Raw genomic sequence first — 20079 nt, forward strand, 5'->3', positions numbered from 1 at the left:
CAACCAAATGAAACCCAACAAAACAAAAAGCACAGTTCTTTCTTTATTTCAGAAAGAGGATTGACTAACTGCATAACAGAAGTTTGCTTTGCTTACTATCTCTGTGTTTTCTTTAGGCAGTTCACATGTGTAGAGAGTGAAAAGACGTTTGCATCATTTAGGATGACGTAAAACTAATTATGCAAAGCGACTCATAAAGGAGTGGCTGACTCTACATCTTGGTTAAGACAACAATATGAAGGAAAAGTTACTTCAAAAAATCTAATTAAAATCATTATTTAAGGAATCATTACTTTTAAACCCATGAGTCTTCACACCAGCTGTTACAATGACATATCATCTGGTACCAGAACTGTGATACTATGATATTATGAATTGCAATAATTGCATTGAAAAAATGGAAATGGTCTACTGGTTAGACCTTATAGAAATTGAAAATAGGGAAAACTCCATCAAAAAATGAGAAATCAGTCTCAAACATTTCAATTATCTCTACCTTTCTGTGAGGTTAAATGCAATATTTAGTGAAAAAAATATTTTGTTGTGCATTTCTAGAAAAATCGACATTTTTAAGGGTTAGTGGGGTCATTTTAAGGATTGGTTTGTTTTTGTGGGGCCATTTAAGCTTCCAGGACAGTAGAATTCCATGAACTAAAAGGAGAAAAAACAAAAATAAAAGTGTATACTGTTTGCAAATAGGAACTACATTTAATATAGAGTGAAATGTAAGATTAACACACACATATACACACACACAAAAAGCCAACTGCCTGAAGAAAATTTCAATTTCTACAACTGATTTGAATGAACTGCCCTGCCTCCACGTTAACTGGAAGTTGAAAATACAAAATAATATGTAGGTAGGCCCAACTCTGACAAGGATTCTTTAAAATCATTTCACATTAATATTGCTGGATATCATCACAATCTTTTAAATTCTTTTTTGATATGAAGCTAAAACAAACAAACATACAAAAAAAAACCAACAGATTTTGCTGACTGAATATTAATGTTAAAAGCATTCACTGACAAATGTATTTCAAGGCTGAAGTAACAGCATTATGATGGAGTTCTGCTTCTCTCCCCTTAATTTCTGCTCTTTCTTGAAATGAGCATGAGAACAGACAACAGAATCTTGACTCTCCTAAACTCTGCTTAATCAGAAACAACATTGCACACAGGGAAAACACAGATCTGCTGAATAACGTCTTTGTGTGCTTAAAGGGAAACTTCTTTTTCAATGAACTTTTTAATCCAGCACCTTTTAATGACTTTATCAAATGAAAAGATCCAGGCTCTTTTGTGTCTCTAGAACTCCGTAACTGCACTATCCCAGAAGGCTTAGTCCCTGCTCCTGCTGTGGGGGAGGCATGTTCTGCAGCAAAGCAGGGGATCGCAGTGTGCAGGGGGTTCCTGCATCAGGGCAGCCCCAGGAGGGAGCCGCCAGGAGCAGGCAGCCCTCACGAGAGCTGCTGGTGAGTTGTGAGCAGGGCCAGGAGCAGTAGCAGACACCCCACAAACATACAAAACAGCCCCTAGGGAGAGCAAGTGACCGGACTGAGGCAAACAGGGCAGGCAAACAGGGCATGGCGCATCAGCCAGGGCACAGCATGGTAGTTCAAGCATGAGGGTGCACAGGGAAGGCAGAAGGTGTGCCAGTTTCTTCTATTCTGGGAGCAACAAGAAGCAGCCTCCAACTGAAACAGAAATGGTGTCCACACACTGCAACAGCCAGGCTGAGGCTGAAGAGTTCTCTGTCCTCCCAGTTGGAGACTGAGACCCAAGAAGAAGATGATGGATCAAGTGAATGACTGGCTGTGTGGCTGGTGCCGTGATCAGGATTTGGGGTTGTACAATCTCAGTCACACTTTTGAGAGACCAGGCATGCTGACACAAGATGGGGTGCACCTGACCAGGTGGGGCAAAAGCATTCTAGGCAGCAAGCTGGCTGGACTTATTAGCAGAGCTTTAAACTAGACTCAGTTGGGGAAGGGGGTGTACCTCTGAGTGACCTGGGAACCTGGAAATACTGACACTTAAGGAAGCAAAAGGAAATACCTGTGAATTGTCCCAAAGGAATTAGGAAGGGCTTGTCTAAAAAGGTGATCCAGTCGATAGCCCAGCTGAAGTGATCTTGGGGAATATGAGAAGGCGGCCCATATGTGCATAATGAGGTTCAACAAGCTCAAGTGCATGGTGCTGCACCTGGGTTAGTGCAATCCCAGACATGAGGACAGACTGGGAGAAGAACTCATGGAAAGCAGCCCTGCAGAGGGTTCTGGGGGTTCTGGTGGACGAAAAACTCAACATGAGCCAGCAGCGGGCGCTTGCAGCCCAGAAGGCCAACTGCATCCTGGGCTGCATCAACAGAGGAGTGGCCAAGGGAGGGCACTGTTCCCCTCTACTCTACCCTTGTGAGGCCCCATTTGGAGTGCTCCGCCCAGGTCTGGGGCCCCCAGCACATGAAAGATGTGGACCTGTTAAGCGGATCCAGAGGAGGGCCACAGGGATGATCAGAGAGGCTGAGAGAGCTGGGAATGTACAGCCTGAAGAAGAGAAGGCTCTGGGGTGACCTCGTTGCCTTTCAGTACTTAAAGGAGGCTTATAAAAAAGATAGTGAGCGACTTTTTACTCAGACAGATAATGATAAGACAAGGGAGAATAGTTTTAAACTAAAAAAAGAGTAGGTTTAGATCAAACATTAGGAAGAAACTCTTCACTCAGAGTGTGGTGAGGCACTGGAACAGGTTGCCCAGAGAAGCTGTGGATGCCCCATCCCTGGAGTATGTTCAAGACCAGGTTGAATGGGGCCCTGGGCCACCTGATCTAGCAGGTGGCATCCCTGTTCATGCAGGGGGTTGGAACTAGGTGATCTTTAAGGTCTTTTCCAAGCCATTCTATAATTCTGTGATGTTCAGAACACAATGTAAACAAGTAAGTATCCATACCAATGCAGAGAGGAGATGGATAGTTCCAACGTCGAACTGTTCCTGGCATACAAGAAATATGAGAACGGCCCTGTTTGGAAAGGGAAAAATATGAGATTTTAGATACTCATTATGGGACCTGCCAGCAAGGCAGACTTACAAAGGACCTCCTGGCTTATCACGTACATCTTTTCATATATCGAACAACTGCATTATAATCACTTTCATGAATTTGTTAAACTATTTTCAAATACTTCAGCTTTCATCATCTTTTTCTGCTGGCTAAATGTTCTGAAACGCTCTTCCTTTGATAACTTGAAATCCTCTTCAAAATTTCAGACTAAATGTAAGGCTGGTTACGAGAGAGAAGCAGCTGACTGTGCATTCATATGGTCAAATCAGTTCACTCCCCATTTCATTCCAGGGCCCTGGTCCACAGTGTAAGCATACAAGTTCACCTTCAGGCTGCAATCTGGAATGAGTCAACCATTGCTCTGAGAAGTACAGACAGAGAGAAATTTGTTCCACATCTGCTTGCTACAGATGGTATGGATGTGGACCATGCCAAAAAAGTCATCCACAATTACCAGCAGGCCTTGAACTCTCACATACCCTCACAATATGACCCACTGCACACATGCAGTATCTTGGCAGACAGCTATAAAAGTACAAGTGCCTTTTTATTTAGCTGTCATGTTTAATTTATTCTGCCTATTTTGAAGAAATATCCCAAGAACCAAGCAGAAAATCGCATGGTAGCTAGAAGTGAAAAATGTCGTGGCTGTAATCTGCAAAACCTACTCCCACATACACTTCAGGGTGGCTGCCCTGAAACAGCTGCAAAATGCTCTCAGCTTTAGTTGTACCAGCAACAGTTCAAGCTGAAAACTTAACAGTAGCAAAAACAAAAGCCTTTTTTTTTTTTTTTTTGTAATTTCTCTCCTCTGAGGAACTCAGTTTATGCATTCTGCTGTTGGAATGCAATAGCTGAATAAACTGGCATGAGTGAAAGAGTCTGATATAATGAATGAGATATGGACTGAGAGCCAGGTATAGTTCTGGTGTTAATAGTTTGGATATACAAAATCGGAAGAGTCACATCTCTTGTTTGTTTTTATAAAGTGTATTAAGAGCCTGATAGTTAGTAAGGTAACACATTTTATCAATATATTATGAAATTTTATTTAAATATTATTTGTCCAAAGCAATCCAATTCTCAGGAAAATAAGATTGAGTAACTAAACTAGTAAGAAAATACATTTGATGAATTTGTTTTCACATTATTTGTTATGTTTACAAAAAAAAGTAACCATACTAATTTGAATAAGGTTCATACAGAATTGTATTGAATTATATGGGATAAAACTATCTTAAATAATCATTTAGTTAAATATATTTAAACAACCTCTGAAATACAAACTGAAGCATTTTGGAAAAAAATGCAAGTAAAAAAATCACATTAAAATTGACAAAAAGTATTTTTCTTATGAGAATAAACTTTTTTTAATTTAAAGGAAAAATATCTGTGCACTTATTGTGTGATTTTAGTTACTTGCAAAATGGATGAAGTTTTGAATAATTTACTTAATTCAATATTTCGGGTTTATTTTATCCTCTCTTCCCCGTCTTCTGTGATTGCATTTCTCTGATGTGAGCTGGGGTTAGGGAAGCCATAATTTAACTACCACAGTCATGTAAAAACTAAAATGGCCTATAAAAGGTCTTTTGAAAAATAAAGTGAAATGATTCCTCTGGTTTCAAGCCTCCTTCCAACAAGAGCACACTCTGATTTCAGTCTTTCAAAGTTCCCTCCTGGGGGAAGACACTTAATCCTACAGCTAGCAATTACCTTTCTTATGCATCTCCAGGTAGTAGTTTAAGCTCTATGACTTTTCTGGTAAGTCTCAATTATAAACTAGTCCACACCTGATTGTTATTGCTAGCTGTGAATAAGTTCTCTAAAGACCGGGGGCAAATTCATATCTAGAGTGGGGAAAAAAAAAAAAAAACATACAGAAATATGTATGGATATGCAAAGTTATGCTTGGTCTATACTTGTTGAATAGCAAATATATTGTGCCTCACAGAACTTTACTTTCATTATTTATATATTTTTTATTTGGAGCCATTTTTCTTCATCTTGGCTGAGCAACATCTGATACATAAATTTGTGTGTACTTTCTTACAGTAAAGTATAGATATCATACAGTACAGTACAGATATCCTCATTACTATCTTGAAAAGGTTCATAGTCTTTCCTATTTATTCATTTTTTAATTTAGTCATTGAAAACTCTTCTTATGCTTAAGACAAGATCGCAAAACCATTTTTTTATATTAGTCAGATTCCACAGTTAGTACTAAATTTGTCTGTGTGGAAATAGAATTAAGAAGTCATGTTAGGGAACAATATGCAATGAAATTTTAAGGAAGTACTTCATTATAGAATCCCTCTAAGTATAAAAACATAAGTGCAGTTAGTCATATTCACGGACCACAGAAAAGATACACACAAAAGACATCTTGTGGGTTTGTGATAGTGATATACACATTGAACTGAGCATTACCACAGATCAGCTTCTTATATGCAGATCTCTTTGATACAAACACATGATTATTTTATACTAATACTGTATTTTTTGAAATCACACTTTAGAATTTGCTCTAAGTAAAAATAGGTCCAAAACATCAAGACAGGGATAACAACGTGTATCTTCAAAAAGTTTCTGATACACATTCCTACTATTTCTGAAGTATTCCTTCATTCTAATGTGAATGAATCCACCTCAATATTTCAGTAATACTATTTTCAGTATGGACAGAAAATTCAATAAGACTGTATCTCGAGGGTTTATCTATATCTAATACATGTCGTAAAAAACAGAACCATACCCTTTTTTTCATATGCAAAATTCAGATGTTTCATAGCTGAGAAAGTAGGGAGAGAAGATCATGCAATATCATGGGCAGTACAAGTAGGAGTCAATCCATCAAACCTAAACAGTGTAATATGAGATATCCATGCTAACCTTTTGATATCTTAATCAGTGAAGAAAGGTGAAACTTTCAGAGGAGGTACCTGTCCTAATAATGAACAGTCTTAGGATGAGTCATTTTTTGGAGGTGGGTCTACTGTGGGAGCATAAACAGCCAATTCAGATTAGATAAGCTGGTTTTCAGATGGAATAAATTGGATTAGATGTTATTCCATCTCAAGAGGAATCAGTTAGCCTAAGTTAATTTTCTCTCTTTGTTGTATCAGATCACTGCTATAGGCTATACCAAATAATCAGGTATTTGACTGTTTTCTGAGCAGAATAGGAAATCCCATTACATGTCTCTACCACCATGGCTAAAATTTCACTTAGAAGAACTACTTCCAAAAAATGGAAAAACACAGTATAGTTTCAATAAGTATAGTACTAAAATCATTTTCTAGATAAAATATTTTAGCCATGTCATTTCCTTGTCCATTTGATGCCTTTTACTCCTCAATAGTATTTTAAGATATAAGACACACAAGATGTGCCAGACAGATTTACTGAGGGCCCAACATGCTATGAACATTCATGGTTTTATATTGTTGGAATACTCATAGAGTCTAATTAAATCACCTATATTCACACACTAGAGACTCTATTAAAAAAGCTTTTGGTAGATTCTGGTACCATTCTGTTGCATTATTCCATAGTGTATATTTTGAAGACAATGAAAGAAAGAAAAAAAGAAATACCTGTAATGTATATCCTGGCTCACACTGAAATGACAAAACATCATTCACCATGTATCTATCTCCTGATTTGATCCCATTGCTAGGAATTACTGGTTCTGGACAGGCAGCAAGGCCTACAGCTGAGGAAAGTAAAAACAAAACAAAAAGCATAAATTAATAGACATCTCTTTGTTGATATTTTATAATTAACTCTTTCAACAGCATAATTTGTTTTTAACAGAACATTAATTAAAATGTATTTCAACATTAAACTGTACTGTTGTTTAAAGCACAGAGATTTTCAGAACTACTCTGCAAAATACAAATGGTATGACTGAAACACAAAGATTATACACTGCAACTGTACCAATTATCATGTCATGTTGATATGACATACTACATCATTTTATTGTCTTCAAACAGTATGTTAATTCTAGGATATTATATATATATCTATATTTAACTTTTGCTCTTTTCCTTTTAGTGAGAGAAACAGAGAGAAAGTACATATGTATGTGCTCTCTTTTCAGCAACAAAAGAGGAAAACTGAGGTTAGATGGTTAGATAGCTAGAGACCAGGGGTATTCCTTATGTTTAGACAATTTGATCTCATAAGTTGACTATAAAGAAGTTCAGACATCTGAAATTTAGAACTTTAAACCTGAAACTAAATCTTTGCATAGGTGTGACAGAACAGTCTCTGTTCTTAACTATTTTTAGCCAGGTGTTAGCAAGCAGAAGATTAGCTTTATAAAAACTATCCATGACTGGTAATTTCTCAGATGTGTTCCCCTACATTTAGCAACCCAACCTAGCAATTTACGCTTTTTGCCAAGTATATATCACTTTTATCTTTTTCGCCTGTCTAAGGATTTAGTCAACAGAACACAAAATTACATATCAACTCAGCTATCTACGCTAAAATGCTTCCAATGATAAAGACAGTTGACAAGATGCTCATTGGATTCGAAAATCTCATGTTTTTAAGATTTGTTTTGCAAACAAAAGGACCACTAGAAATAGTTTGTTAGTTTATGGTCTGATTACAAAATCTCATTTCACAGAAGTTTGAGATAGCTTTTATATATTCTCCTGAAATTGTTGTTGCTGAGCCATTTTTGTTTCTTTCTGGAAATAGGTTCCATAGCCATTTACGTTCTTTCTATGTCCTGTGTCCTTGAGTCTTACTACATTTCATTTTTTTCAGGTATTAGCAGTGATAATGGCAAGCCAAACTAATGCTGAATGACAGCTATTAAGCTATGAAGTACAATCTTTAAAACAACTGCTGCAAGAGTCATTAAACTAAACATTTTCTAATTAACACATAAAGAATTATTTAAGAGTTAAAAGCTACAAGATCCCTCTGAAGTACTTTTGTAATGCAATGTATAATTTAAGAAAATATCTGAACTCAATTTAAAGATATTCAGAAATTGCTACCACAGAATTTACAAATGTTGGCATTCTAACAATATCAGCAACTTTCAAACAATGTTATGGTGACTCCATGTGTCGAATAGGGACTTCATGGTCATTATGAACTATAATGTTTAACATAGGCATGAGAATAATATCATCGTTAACCTTAATGGTTTTGTTTTAGTTGCAGTTTCCTAGTATCATTCCTTGGTCAACCACTCTGTGTTCCATAATACCATAAATGTGCCCGTGTCTGAACAATTTCTTTGGGTATGTATAGGCACTAAATAGCCATGATCTGCACCCACACAAACTGCCTCTTTTCTCAAGTATTAAGTAAAAGGTAGCATCTTATTTCAAAAATTACTACACTATATAGACTACTGTTTATTAATTTTAGACCACTTCTTTATTAATTATTGTTATTTATTTATTGTTAATTAATTTTAAAAATTATTTTTTGCTTGTATTCATACAGAACTCAAGCAAATCAAGATGCATTTCTGAATTTCCTTACCCTTCTTACTCTTGAATAGAAAATAAAGTAAAATAAAGTAAAATAAAATAAAATAAAATAAAATAAAAGATATGCTCCAAACACACCATTATTAAGCAAATAAGCCCCTAACAAAGACACTGTGATTAAATGCTTTTAGATCGAGATGTACTTGATGAATTCTATGAATATAAATTTGAGATTTACTTCTTGTCTTCAAGAAATTCATGCTTTGGTTGAACTCAGAATTGTGTGTGTTGAGAATTACAGGTCTGCAGTCTAAATTTGTATCAAGTTATTTTTGCAGATTTTACTGAGTCACAGAAATAGTTTTGTAACAGTGACTGCATGGCAATACTAATAATGCACTTACAATATAGCTCTTTCTGTCATTAGTTAAATAGCATACAGAATTGAAATAGACTATAATCAAAAGAAAAGCTTCAAAGTAATTTTCTGTTCAACTGTTAGATATGGTATGACACTACATTATTTATCTTAACATTTTAATAATTTGATAAAAATCTTTCTGTTGTTTGCTTTATATTATTGCTACTATTCCTTTGGAATAATACTCATAGAATATTCTATTAGAATATCAAAAACCAGTATGCAAAACCAACTCATAATTTACTTTATTTGATCCACATGACATTAAGAAGCAATATTACTTCCTCAAAAGAAAAGAGAAAGTTGGAAACAGAGTAAAATATTTTCAGTCCTCAGCCCCATCATTCATTACATAATATTAGCCTATAATATTTACTTTTGAATAGGAGAACAAAAATAATATGCTCTGTCTTGCTCTTTTCAGCAAAACTATTTACTTGGTATAGTAACATTTCAATTTAACTTTAACTTGTCATAGAGTTCTGTAAAAATCTATGGTATGAAAACTAACATTTTCAAACTGAAATGATTCTAAAACATTCTGATTACAACTGATACAAAAATCTAATGAATGTTTCAGAGAAAGCAAACAAAATTCAGTATCTGGGGACAAATGAAAGAACTTAAATATCCATGACTCTGAAATACATTAAATGAGATTGTATGTGAACAGTCAGTAATAGAGGGAAAACATGTAAAATGTCAAGTCTAAGCAATCAAAAAAGGACAAGGATTGCTTAGTGCATGCTCTTCAGAGCTCTGCTTCTGCTATGCAGTACAAGAGAGAACACATCAACGTCAAGAATGATAACCCTCTTCCTGACCTTCTTCCACTTACTGCCTGATAAATACTTTCTTGGCCTCTGCTGTGCCATAAGACAAACATGCCTCACTTCCATAATTATATACATGCCTACAATTACCTCAAATTCTGTCCAAACATCACTGCCATTGATGGCAGAAAGAAAATCCTTGCTGGCATATCTGACAATATGAATGCCCATTAGTGTCCATTTCAGAAAGCTGCAAACTGCGCAATACAAGAATTTCTTGACAGCATGACCCAAAGTCACTGGGCTTTCTTTTTTGACTTCCTCCCTCCCACCCTTATGTGGCTAACTGAAACATATTGTTATTACACTACAAACATTAAGCTGGAGTTACTTCTATCTGTTTTGATGCTGGTGTGTACCAGCAACCCAAGTTGTTCTTTCCAAAACTGCATGCTTCAGACACCAGCCTTGAAAATGCATTTACCTTACTGCATTACTGTGAGAGAGGTCAGATTCTTTTCAACAGCCAGAAAGGTGTATAGATATACTGACAGGATCTAGACCTATTAAATTACAATTTCCTCATTTATGACTCACGCCTGCTTTAATAATGGGAAAAGATCTAATTGTGTGAAAGATCTTAATCTGGACCAACAAATAAACATACAAACAAACAAACAAAAATACCCCCTGCTATTTAGAAGTATGTTTTCTTCTCTTCTAGTCTGATCTTATCCTTCAATTTATTGAGATCTTTAAGAAATGCTACAAAAATATTCATAGTTCTCTCCATTATCTCAGTTCCTGAGAACCTTTAGCACTTGAAAACACACGACTGAAAAGCTTCAGAAAAAGAGAAAGTAATTAAAAGTATGCTTATTTTATTGCATGTATTACATCATCTTGGTATACTTGTAAAACAAAGGCTTATAGGAAGAATGACACCGAATCGTGCCGTGTGTCTTAATTCAAGGTAATAAAGCTAGATGACATTATTAAAACACTGACTGCATAAAAGCAGGATTTTTATTGAACTATTTTAATTCTAATCATTTAATTTAGATATATTTACACAAACTTTTAGAGAGGTTTGTGGCCCAAACCTATGTGTCTATGTTCACCATATGTTAAGCTCTTAGAAAAGCAAAACTGACTTCAACTGAGAGGTTCAAGCAGGGTGTTGTGTGAGCAAATACTCATTATTTTCAGACATTTATTATATTTTATATTTGTTTGTGTATTAAATTAAATACTGAAACTACTAGAATTAATAAATGAGATTTTAAGACTAGGCTTGAAACTTCAGTGCCTACAAATGCAATTGAATTAAACAGACATTTCTAAACCATACTGTTTGGATAGTTTCTTCCTTTGTTCATTAAAATTAAAATGAATTCAATCAAAGGGCAGGAATATTTATTCTTCCTACTGCTGTATGTACTGGAAATGCAACACAGCACATTTCCTTTGGACTTGCTGGTAGTTGTGAAAATAATTGTATTTTTCATTCTACCACGGTTTGGGAGAAAAACACGCATATGAAAGATTAGTTTGAAAGATTATTTTCTGTCTTTCCTACAGTTATCTTTTGCATACTTTTTACTGCTTTGTTTGTCACCGCACGTTACTGCAATCAGTTTAACACCTATAATCCTTCTGAAATAACAAGAAACAATGCCACACAGTGGCTCTCAACAATACTTTTTATACTATGATCAGAATTACGTTTTTCTAAGGCACTGACCAATTCCTTCTCTTGATTTGGCTGAGTTCATGTATATGCTATTCTTAAAAAATGAACAAACAAACAAAAATGTCATAGCATACCCTAGCATACAAATTAGGTAAGACCACTCAACTTGGACAACTAACTCATACATGTATTTTTGATGCCTAGCATAAAAAACATCCTAAGGTAAATGACTAAATTGTATTAGTCACCAGAAGACTTGTGGGGTTTTGAAGGCTGCAAGGGGAACATGCTGTCTGCCTAGGTTAGACATGAGCAAAGGTTTACAGAAGCAGACTGACCAGAACATTCTCATGGAAATAAAGACATACACAGAAAGAACGCTCAAATAGAGATGACAAGAGTAACACATCGTTAAAAGCAATGCACCTTTTCAAGAAATAAAACAAGGCTTATTAAATTATTTAAATTAACTTGAAATATTTAGCATTTAAATAAGCTGTGAGCAGAAGCTGAATCTTTTATAAAGTATTTATGAAGTTTTATAAAGTTACTTTAAAAAAGCAATATGCAGTGTGGAATATATGTGATCATATAAAAGTAAATTAAGTATATTTTATTGAAATAAAGCTATTTTCCCTAACATAGTAACCTAAATCCAGGCATGCTTATCGCATTCACACTTCTGAAAAATACATTTTTAAGTAGAAGTTCCCCTCCATTTATTCTATTATACAAATGTGATATATAATATCTATTCTAGATAAATAATTTCTCTTCTGAATAAATAATTTAAGGACACTTAAGGACACTCTCCTCTGTTTCTCTTGCTCCTTGGAATTTCTTCTGGGATGGAGGGAATGTTCCTAAGTGATCCTCACTTATTACTGTCTTAATGAAAATTATTTTCTTACACATTTCTGGAAATCTGTCCTCCATCTTTGAAACATTTTTTTCTCCTATGTCACTCAATTTCCTTTTCTTGTGACTGCATAAAATAAAGGAGAATTCTTCTACATTAAACTGCAGAATTGATGAATGGGTTCAAAATCTATTGCTTTTCCTCTGTCCTCAGCAAAGACCAACTGAAAGAAGATAAGATAGTGGGTTCCTGAAGAGCAGCTACTGACAATTGACAAAAAGTACGAAAGAAGACCTTTTGCTACCTGCAGTGACTTGCACCCACCTTACTAATTCTCAGAGGAATATCCTTGTAAGCAAAGTATACAGAGAATTTCAGCAACAGGAAAGGAGAGAAACTCTCAAGCTGTCTCCTCCATTCTATAAACTTTTCAAACGTGTTCTGGAACAAAACTGAAAACCACGTACTCCATCACCCACTTAAATATCATGACCAATAGCTTACATTCTAAAAAACCCAAGTCCAGCTCTGTCCTCTGTACTATTAAACATAGGTCTCTGGACCCCTCTATGGGGTGTCATAATTTTTGTACAGTTGTGTATTCCTTGTACATCTCATCTTAGTGTTCTACTACTTTTGATAAAACATTTAAATATAAGGTGAACCCAAATGATTGACCATTTTGCATAGTAACTAGAATGCTGATCCACATCCTGCTGCAGCTGTTTCATAAAACAGAACAGCCTTAAAAGTAGATATTGAAGACCCCCACTATCACTACTAAGACATTTTTGTGCCTGTGAAGCACCCCCTCAAAAATCAATTCAATCAAAAGGACATTTTTATTCCAAATTTTAAATTGACTTCTGAACCAAAGCTATTTATTTTTTTCCAGTGCTGCTTCAATCAGTAGGTGACTGAATGATCACAGGCTTCAGAATTCATAACCAAATACGAGCAATATTTGCACCTTTTTGCACTGAGAAATATTTTGTTTTCTGCTTATTTGTTGGTCTAAAAAGGAGACTGCTCAGTATAAATCAGTAACTTCTTGCTGTGTTGATTTGCTGAGTTTCTCTATTCACAGACACACACAGATATACTGTACTCCTGTTTGCCCTGCAGAGACCATATACCACACAAGAAAGCAAATTATTCTCTCCTGTCAGACTGTCAACAGAATAGTTAACTAAGCTCTGAATGCTGAATTTTGTTACCTTGACCTGCACTGTTGCATTTCTAAAAAACATTGGCATTGAAATATTGGCACCACTGAAGTCAATAGATGTTTTAGCAGAGCATGGTTGTGAGACTGACAATTAGGAGACAAACAAAAGCATAAATCCAACTGACCTTGCATGCTCCCAAACACTTTTTATTTGTTAACAGAATACATATTTTTTTTCAGAAGTTGCAGGGATAATAAAACTGATACAATAAAAGATAAAAATTGAACTTCAAAATGTTCATTGTACAGCAAATTCCTAGAATAAATTTGTACTTGTTTACACCACATACAAAATTACATTTTCACTGTAGGATAAAGGAGAGGATTGGGTAGGAAAAAGTATCTCTGCCAACACACTGATCAGCTGGGAAGGAGGGGTTCACCATGGGAAGGATGGGGAAGAAGATCACAACCTACATTTCTTTGAGGAAAAGTAAATGGGACAGAAGGCAAAAGGTGCGTGTTGATGCAATGAGAGAGAGACCTTTGGAAACATAAAAACAGGATGAAAGGACACTTGCCTCAAGTGTATATATACAAACGCATCCAGAATGGGAATTAAGCATGATGAACTAGAGCTCCACATACGGTCACAGAACTGCAACATCACTGGCAAAACTGAGATGTGATAGGACAGCTTGAATGTTGGGTAGTATGCTGGACAGGTAAAAGCTCTTCAGGAAGAGACAGGGAAGATCAGGGGATAGCCTTCCTTATGAAGAAGTTGAAAGGCATGGTACTTCTACATGTCAATGTATAGGTCAACAGATTGGGTGAGAGCTTGTGGATCAGGATCAGAGGAAACAAGAAGTATGACATTGTGGTAGGAATGTATTACAAACACCCAATTGGCGTGACAAAATAGACAAAGATATTTTAAAACAAGTTAAGGAAATCTCTGTATTACAGGTTCTGGTTCTTATCTGACACTGACATAACCTCCCTGACATAATTTGGAAGAGCAACACAACACAGTGGAACACAACCAACCCAAGAGGTTTCAGGGTAGGAGGGTAGCTTCTTGATATAGGCACTGTGTGGGACAGTCAGGGCAATGCACAACTGGATCTGATACAGACGAGAAGGAAATGGTTGGAGATGTATTGGCAGCCTTGGCTGCACTGACCATGAAACAGTGAAACTTAAGATACTACAGGGACTGAGAGTGCAGACCCTAGACTTTGTGTGTAGACTTCACCTTATTCTGGGAGTTGGTAGGCAGGATGTCATAGCATACTAACCTCAGAAGCTCCTCAAAGTTGCTTAGGGAAGTATACAGGTCTTTAAATACAGCATCCTTCAAGCATAAGAGTGGTCCATCCTTATACTCAGGAAAACAATCAGGGAGCTTATTGCAGAGCTCCTGTGCATAAAGGCAATATACAAGATGTGGAGGCTGGGAGAGACTGACAAGGAGAAATTTCAGAAATATCCACCAGCCACACATTTCAAATGGAGCTGGGATTTGCAAGGGACATATTTGCTTCAGTCTTCATCCCAGGCTTCTGTGTTTAGTGGCAGGGGTTCAGGAGCAGAACTACAAGCAGTGGATGAGGATCAAGTCTGAGATTACTTAAGAAGACTCAACCCATGGAACCAGGCAGGGTCCGTACAAAGGTACTGAGAAAGATGGCTGATTCTTAAGGATGCTGTTATTTTTCATCGCTGAAAGGTCATGAAGACTAGGGGATGTCACTGGCAAGCAGACAAAAGCTGACACTGCGTCCATCTTCAAAAAAAAAAAAAAAAAAGAGCAAAAGGACATTTCAGGGAACTACAAGCCAGTCAGCCCCATTTTGGTCCCTGGGAAAATCAGAGACTGAATTCTCTCAGAATACATTTCTGGGCACCTGAAAAAGGTTATTTGGAAAAGAAAGCATGCACCATGCCTGACCAATCTCATTGCTTTCTGTGATAAAATGACCAGATCTATGGACAAAAGGAGAACAGTGGATATAATTTACATCTACTTCAGCAAAGCTTTTGACACCATTTCTCACAACATTCTTGTAGCTAAGTTTTGACATTACAGAATAATAGAATCATGGAATGGCTTGGGTTGGGAGGGACCTTAAGGACCATCTAATTCCACCACACCTGCCATGGACAGGGACACCTCCCACTAGACCAGGTTGCTCAAAGCCCCATCCAACCTGGCCTTAAACACTTCCAGGGATGGGGCATCAACAGCTTCTTTGGGCAACCTGTTCCAGTGCCTCGCAATCCTCTGAGTAAATAATTTCTTAGTGATGTCTAATCTAAATCTACCCTTTTCTAATATAAAGCCTTTCCCCCTTGTCCTATCACCACCCTCCCTGACAAAAAGTCCCTATCATGCTTTCCTGTAGGCCCCCTCTAGGTACTGGAAGGCCGCTGTAAGGTCTCCCTGGAGCCTTCTCTTCTCCAGGCTGAACAACTCCAACTCTCTCAGCCTGTCTGTACTGCTCCAGCACTTTGATCATCTTCATGGCCCTTCTCTGAACTCACTCCAAAAGGTCCATGTCTTTCTTATGCTGGGGGCACCAGAGCTGAAGACAGCACTCCAGGTGGGATCCCAGCAGAGCAAAGAGGGACAATAACTTCCCTTGACCTTCTGGCCATACTTCCTTTGATACAGCCCAGGACATGACTGGCTTTCTGGGCTGCAAGAGCACATTGCTAGCTCACTTTGTCAAAGTTGAAAGCACCATTAAGAAAACAGGACTATGCTCATTCTTACTTCTAGAATATTTTAATGTCTTAGAATATTTTAATGTCTTCCCTGCCAGTGGTGGGACCTTAAGAAACTACATGAAGTTGGTGCAAGAAGTAAAAGATGAAAAACTGAAAGGAAAGAGAACTTTGCCAAATAGTAGATTCTAAAATATTTCCTGCATAAACGATATTCATAGTCTCAATCTGCATAACCATTCTGCATCAAAAACCAACCCAACATGCTTGCATACAAATGCTTGAAATAAACAGGAAACTAAAGTGAAACATAAGACTATTTTGTGGGTTATGTTTAGTTTAAAATATTTGTCATGCGCTGAAAATTTGGTCTTTCAAAATTCTGTACATATTTAAATCTTATACATTTTTAAATCTCAATTCTAAATAGTGCTTACTAAAGATTATCCATGTGTTTACTTACTTATGTCCATTTCTTAAAAAGATGAATAACAAGGTTATTATTTTGTCATTATCAGAATGCATGTAGTACATAAACTCAACTGTCAAGATGATTCTTAAATTCCCTATATAAGAAAACAGACCAGTTTATATCCAGAAATTAATGAGAATTTACTTTGTGACCTTAATCAGACTGTCACCTAGTCATTGCATTTTTTTAAAGACTATAATACTCTGAACAATAACTATTTCCAGCTGAAAGAAATACCATGTAAGCACATGCTGAATTTACTATTTTTGTACAGCATTTAACGTTTTTGAGAGAAGGAATAATATAAATGTGCATGTTTGAATTAAATATACTTATGTGAGGTAATCCATAGACATTTATAACACCAAAATTCTGTATTGTAGGACCAAGTTGCTCACAAAACATAAACACTTAATACATAAATACTGCAAACATTGTCATCAACCTCCCTAGGTTCTTCTGCTCATACCACTAGTGATTTACCAAGAGAACTGTAGTGTTTTATTGTAGCTCTGAGATTATAAAGCTGTGTTAGTTGTTGTTTTTTTTTGGGGGGAGGGGTGAGGCGAAGGATTGTTGTTTGTTTGCTTGTTTTGCAATTACATCAATTGTTGAAAGGAATTTGAAGGAAAGAAAAGAATAGCAAGGAAAATAAAGTGTTATCAGTTCTATTTTTTATGTACTGGCCAATGGTGAAACTAACTAATTTGTTCGTTGCTGTTATCTATATTTTAGACAAGTCAACAAGTCAAAATAAATATACAAGTAGACAAGTCAAAATAAATATACATATTAAACCCCGCATTTCTTGAATGTTGTCCTGAATTGCCATCTTAATTTGTTATAAGGTGCTAATTTGTGAAAGCTGATTTCAGTAATCTCAAATATTACTTCATTTAAAATGTCGGTTTAATAGATGTCACTTATGTCAGGCTTGTGCTGAGTAGCGGTGGGAAGTCAGGAGAAACAAACAAACAAACAAACAAACAACAATATAAGTGTTCTCCCTGTCCATATGCACGCGTTCTCCTGAGAAAGTTTCAAAGAGCGAGAAGTCTTACTTTTGTATTCCAGGTGAAAACCAGCTGCTGCCACGCTAATATCAGAGTGGAAATGTAGATAAAGCTGATTGGAAGTGCTATTCAACAATGCTGGCACAGTTGTACCTAGAAAAATAAAAGTTATTGAATAAACTGTTATATCATAGTTTTTTATTGAAAAACAGACAAACAAACAAAACCACACCGTAATCAGAACTGAACCAGACAGGCTCATTTTCTTCTCATTATCTGCATGGTGATAAGCTTAACTGCCATTTGACTTTTTTCCACTTGTATAAAAAATAGCAGCACAGAATAGAGCAGACAGTCTGGACATTTTGTCTGTATCCTCTCCAGATCTTCTTCCAACTGTAATATTTCACCACTTATCTTAACTATGAGGGTATGACACGAAATGTAGATGTAGGTGCAGTGTGTTTAAAAAAAAAAAAAAAAGACATACCAACTTTATTTATATAGCCAATTTTTAGAATCATAGAATAGTTGTAAGCAAAAAGTATTCAAATAACAATAATAATATTGTGTGTCACTGAATTCAGTGCATGCCATACAACAAGCTTATCATAACCTTCAAAGCATTGTTATTAGCATTGCTAAGTCTGACACCACATTTTTTTCTTTGTTACCATATGACTGCTATGTAACTCATATCATAGAGTCTAATGCTGGCAAATCTACTAGGGCTAAAAATGACTTTTTTTCCATCTATCCTCAAAGATAGTATCAAGTAGCTAATGAACAGTGGTCATGTAAAAATATTTTCATTTCTTGTGGGGCATTTGCTGTTTCTATAGCAACTGTGCACAGCCTAGGTATGAGCTTGAAATTCAGTCTTGAAAAGAAACTCCAGAAACAATTATCTTTGCATTTCTACAATCCAAACTAAGAAAGGTAAAAGCTTTTAAATCTAAAAATGTATTAAGCAAAATCTTGATATAAATAGTGAAGAGCTAAAAAGATTACAAGTTGGTCTTTTATAAATTATAGCTCTTTAAGGAATTCTTTACTGTCTGACATGGAAGCTCCAAGTACAGAAATTCACAGACAGTACAGAGCATTCATGTCACACAATACTTAGAGTGGAATACAGAAAACAGTGAAACATCTGGAAGGGAGGACTTTTCATGGTATCCAAACAGAATTTGAAATACATTTAAGGCTAAGGTGTCTGCTCAGTAAAGGTGAGGATATTGACTCAGAATGACTGTCCTCTTCCTTTAACAAAATTGCTCTTCTGGCAGTAATGAATGCTATGCATTTCTGTTCCCTTGTAAGATCTGCTAACAAAAGGCTGACTAACACCTTTTTTTTTTTTTTTCCTGGATATGGTAAGTAAAATTTTATTCCATTTATAAAAAACGGTGACCTTCCCAAATGGGAGAATTAATAGGTTTAGAGACAACCTCTGAAAACAGTCCCTTACTTCAAAAAAAATTACATGCATAACTTTATTTGTAAAACCTGGAAACATGTCCGTTTATGTAAGATTGATCAATAATAATACAATAAGAATTCTCTCTCTCTCTTATTAATAACACTGTTTAATTAAAGCACTTGAAAAGGCAACCGAGCTTCATTAATGAATCAAAAAACTCCTATACATGTATTTGGTCTTCAAATGGTATTGCTTTTATACAGTAACTGTTGTAAAAGCAATTACTTCAATGCTCATTTTATAAAGGCAGCATTATTTTCATTTCCTCATGAGCCAAAAGCACTCCTTTGATGAACCAGTAATACTGAAAACAAATGTAATTCATAGTTTTCCAATATTTCTGAATGGCTTCAGGTGTTGTCTCATGACATCTGGAAAATGTGGTCTCAAAAAGAAACGTCCCACTAAAAGGCATAACCTGTCAGTATTAGGCACAACTAACTTGGACACTATTGCTTCTCATGCCACAAGGGTACACTTGGAGAGAACCCCTCATGGCATTCACAATATCAGTCCTATTCACAGCAGCACCTTTCCAAGACAGCTGTATGAAAATCCAGGTATTCTGCAACCAGAAGGACAGAAATACAAGGTATCTTTACATCTGTTAGCACATGGTCTCAGTATTTTTGTTATGGATTTGTATGTGAAGCTCCTATCACTTTCCCCTAAAATAGCATCTTCACATCACAAACATTACCATAGCGTAAAAAGAAGAAAAAAGCCCTAATATTTATGCCATTCACTGATAGATGATGACCCACTGGATTAATCCAAAAAGGTCAAGATAATGTGTTAGGGCTGCATTAACAAACAGCCCTTACTGGTCCTACCCAGGGTAGCCCCCTAGGGCCTCCCACCACCCCATTTCAGCCCCAAGGCTGTCAACCCCTGCCCAAGCAAAGCCACAGCTGAACCCATCTGCAGCTCCCTCTAGGCCTG

General features: G+C 36.3%; 1 protein-coding gene and 1 long non-coding RNA gene across 15 annotated transcripts in view; one reads left to right on the top strand and one right to left on the bottom strand.

The window, feature by feature from the left end:
• Nucleotides 1–20079, bottom strand: part of CSMD1 (CUB and Sushi multiple domains 1) — a 1157973-nt gene that overhangs the window by 152304 nt on the left and 985590 nt on the right. For all 14 annotated transcript variants that reach the window (XM_083828025.1, XM_083828026.1, XM_083828024.1 and 11 more), the window contains 3 exons: nt 17703–17807; nt 6660–6778; nt 2949–3018 (listed from right to left, as the gene is read on the bottom strand). In XM_083828025.1, coding sequence (XP_083684151.1) covers nt 2949–3018; nt 6660–6778; nt 17703–17807 — 294 coding nt within the window. The remainder of the gene's footprint in view (nt 1–2948; nt 3019–6659; nt 6779–17702; nt 17808–20079) is intronic.
• The window catches only part of LOC310896118, a 254818-nt gene that overhangs the window by 48394 nt on the left and 186345 nt on the right, over nt 1–20079 (top strand). The window lies entirely within an intron of this gene.

Source organism: Anser anser (genome assembly GCF_964211835.1).
Source record: "Anser anser genome assembly, chromosome: 3".
In the NCBI taxonomy this organism is placed as follows: domain Eukaryota; kingdom Metazoa; phylum Chordata; class Aves; order Anseriformes; family Anatidae; genus Anser; species Anser anser.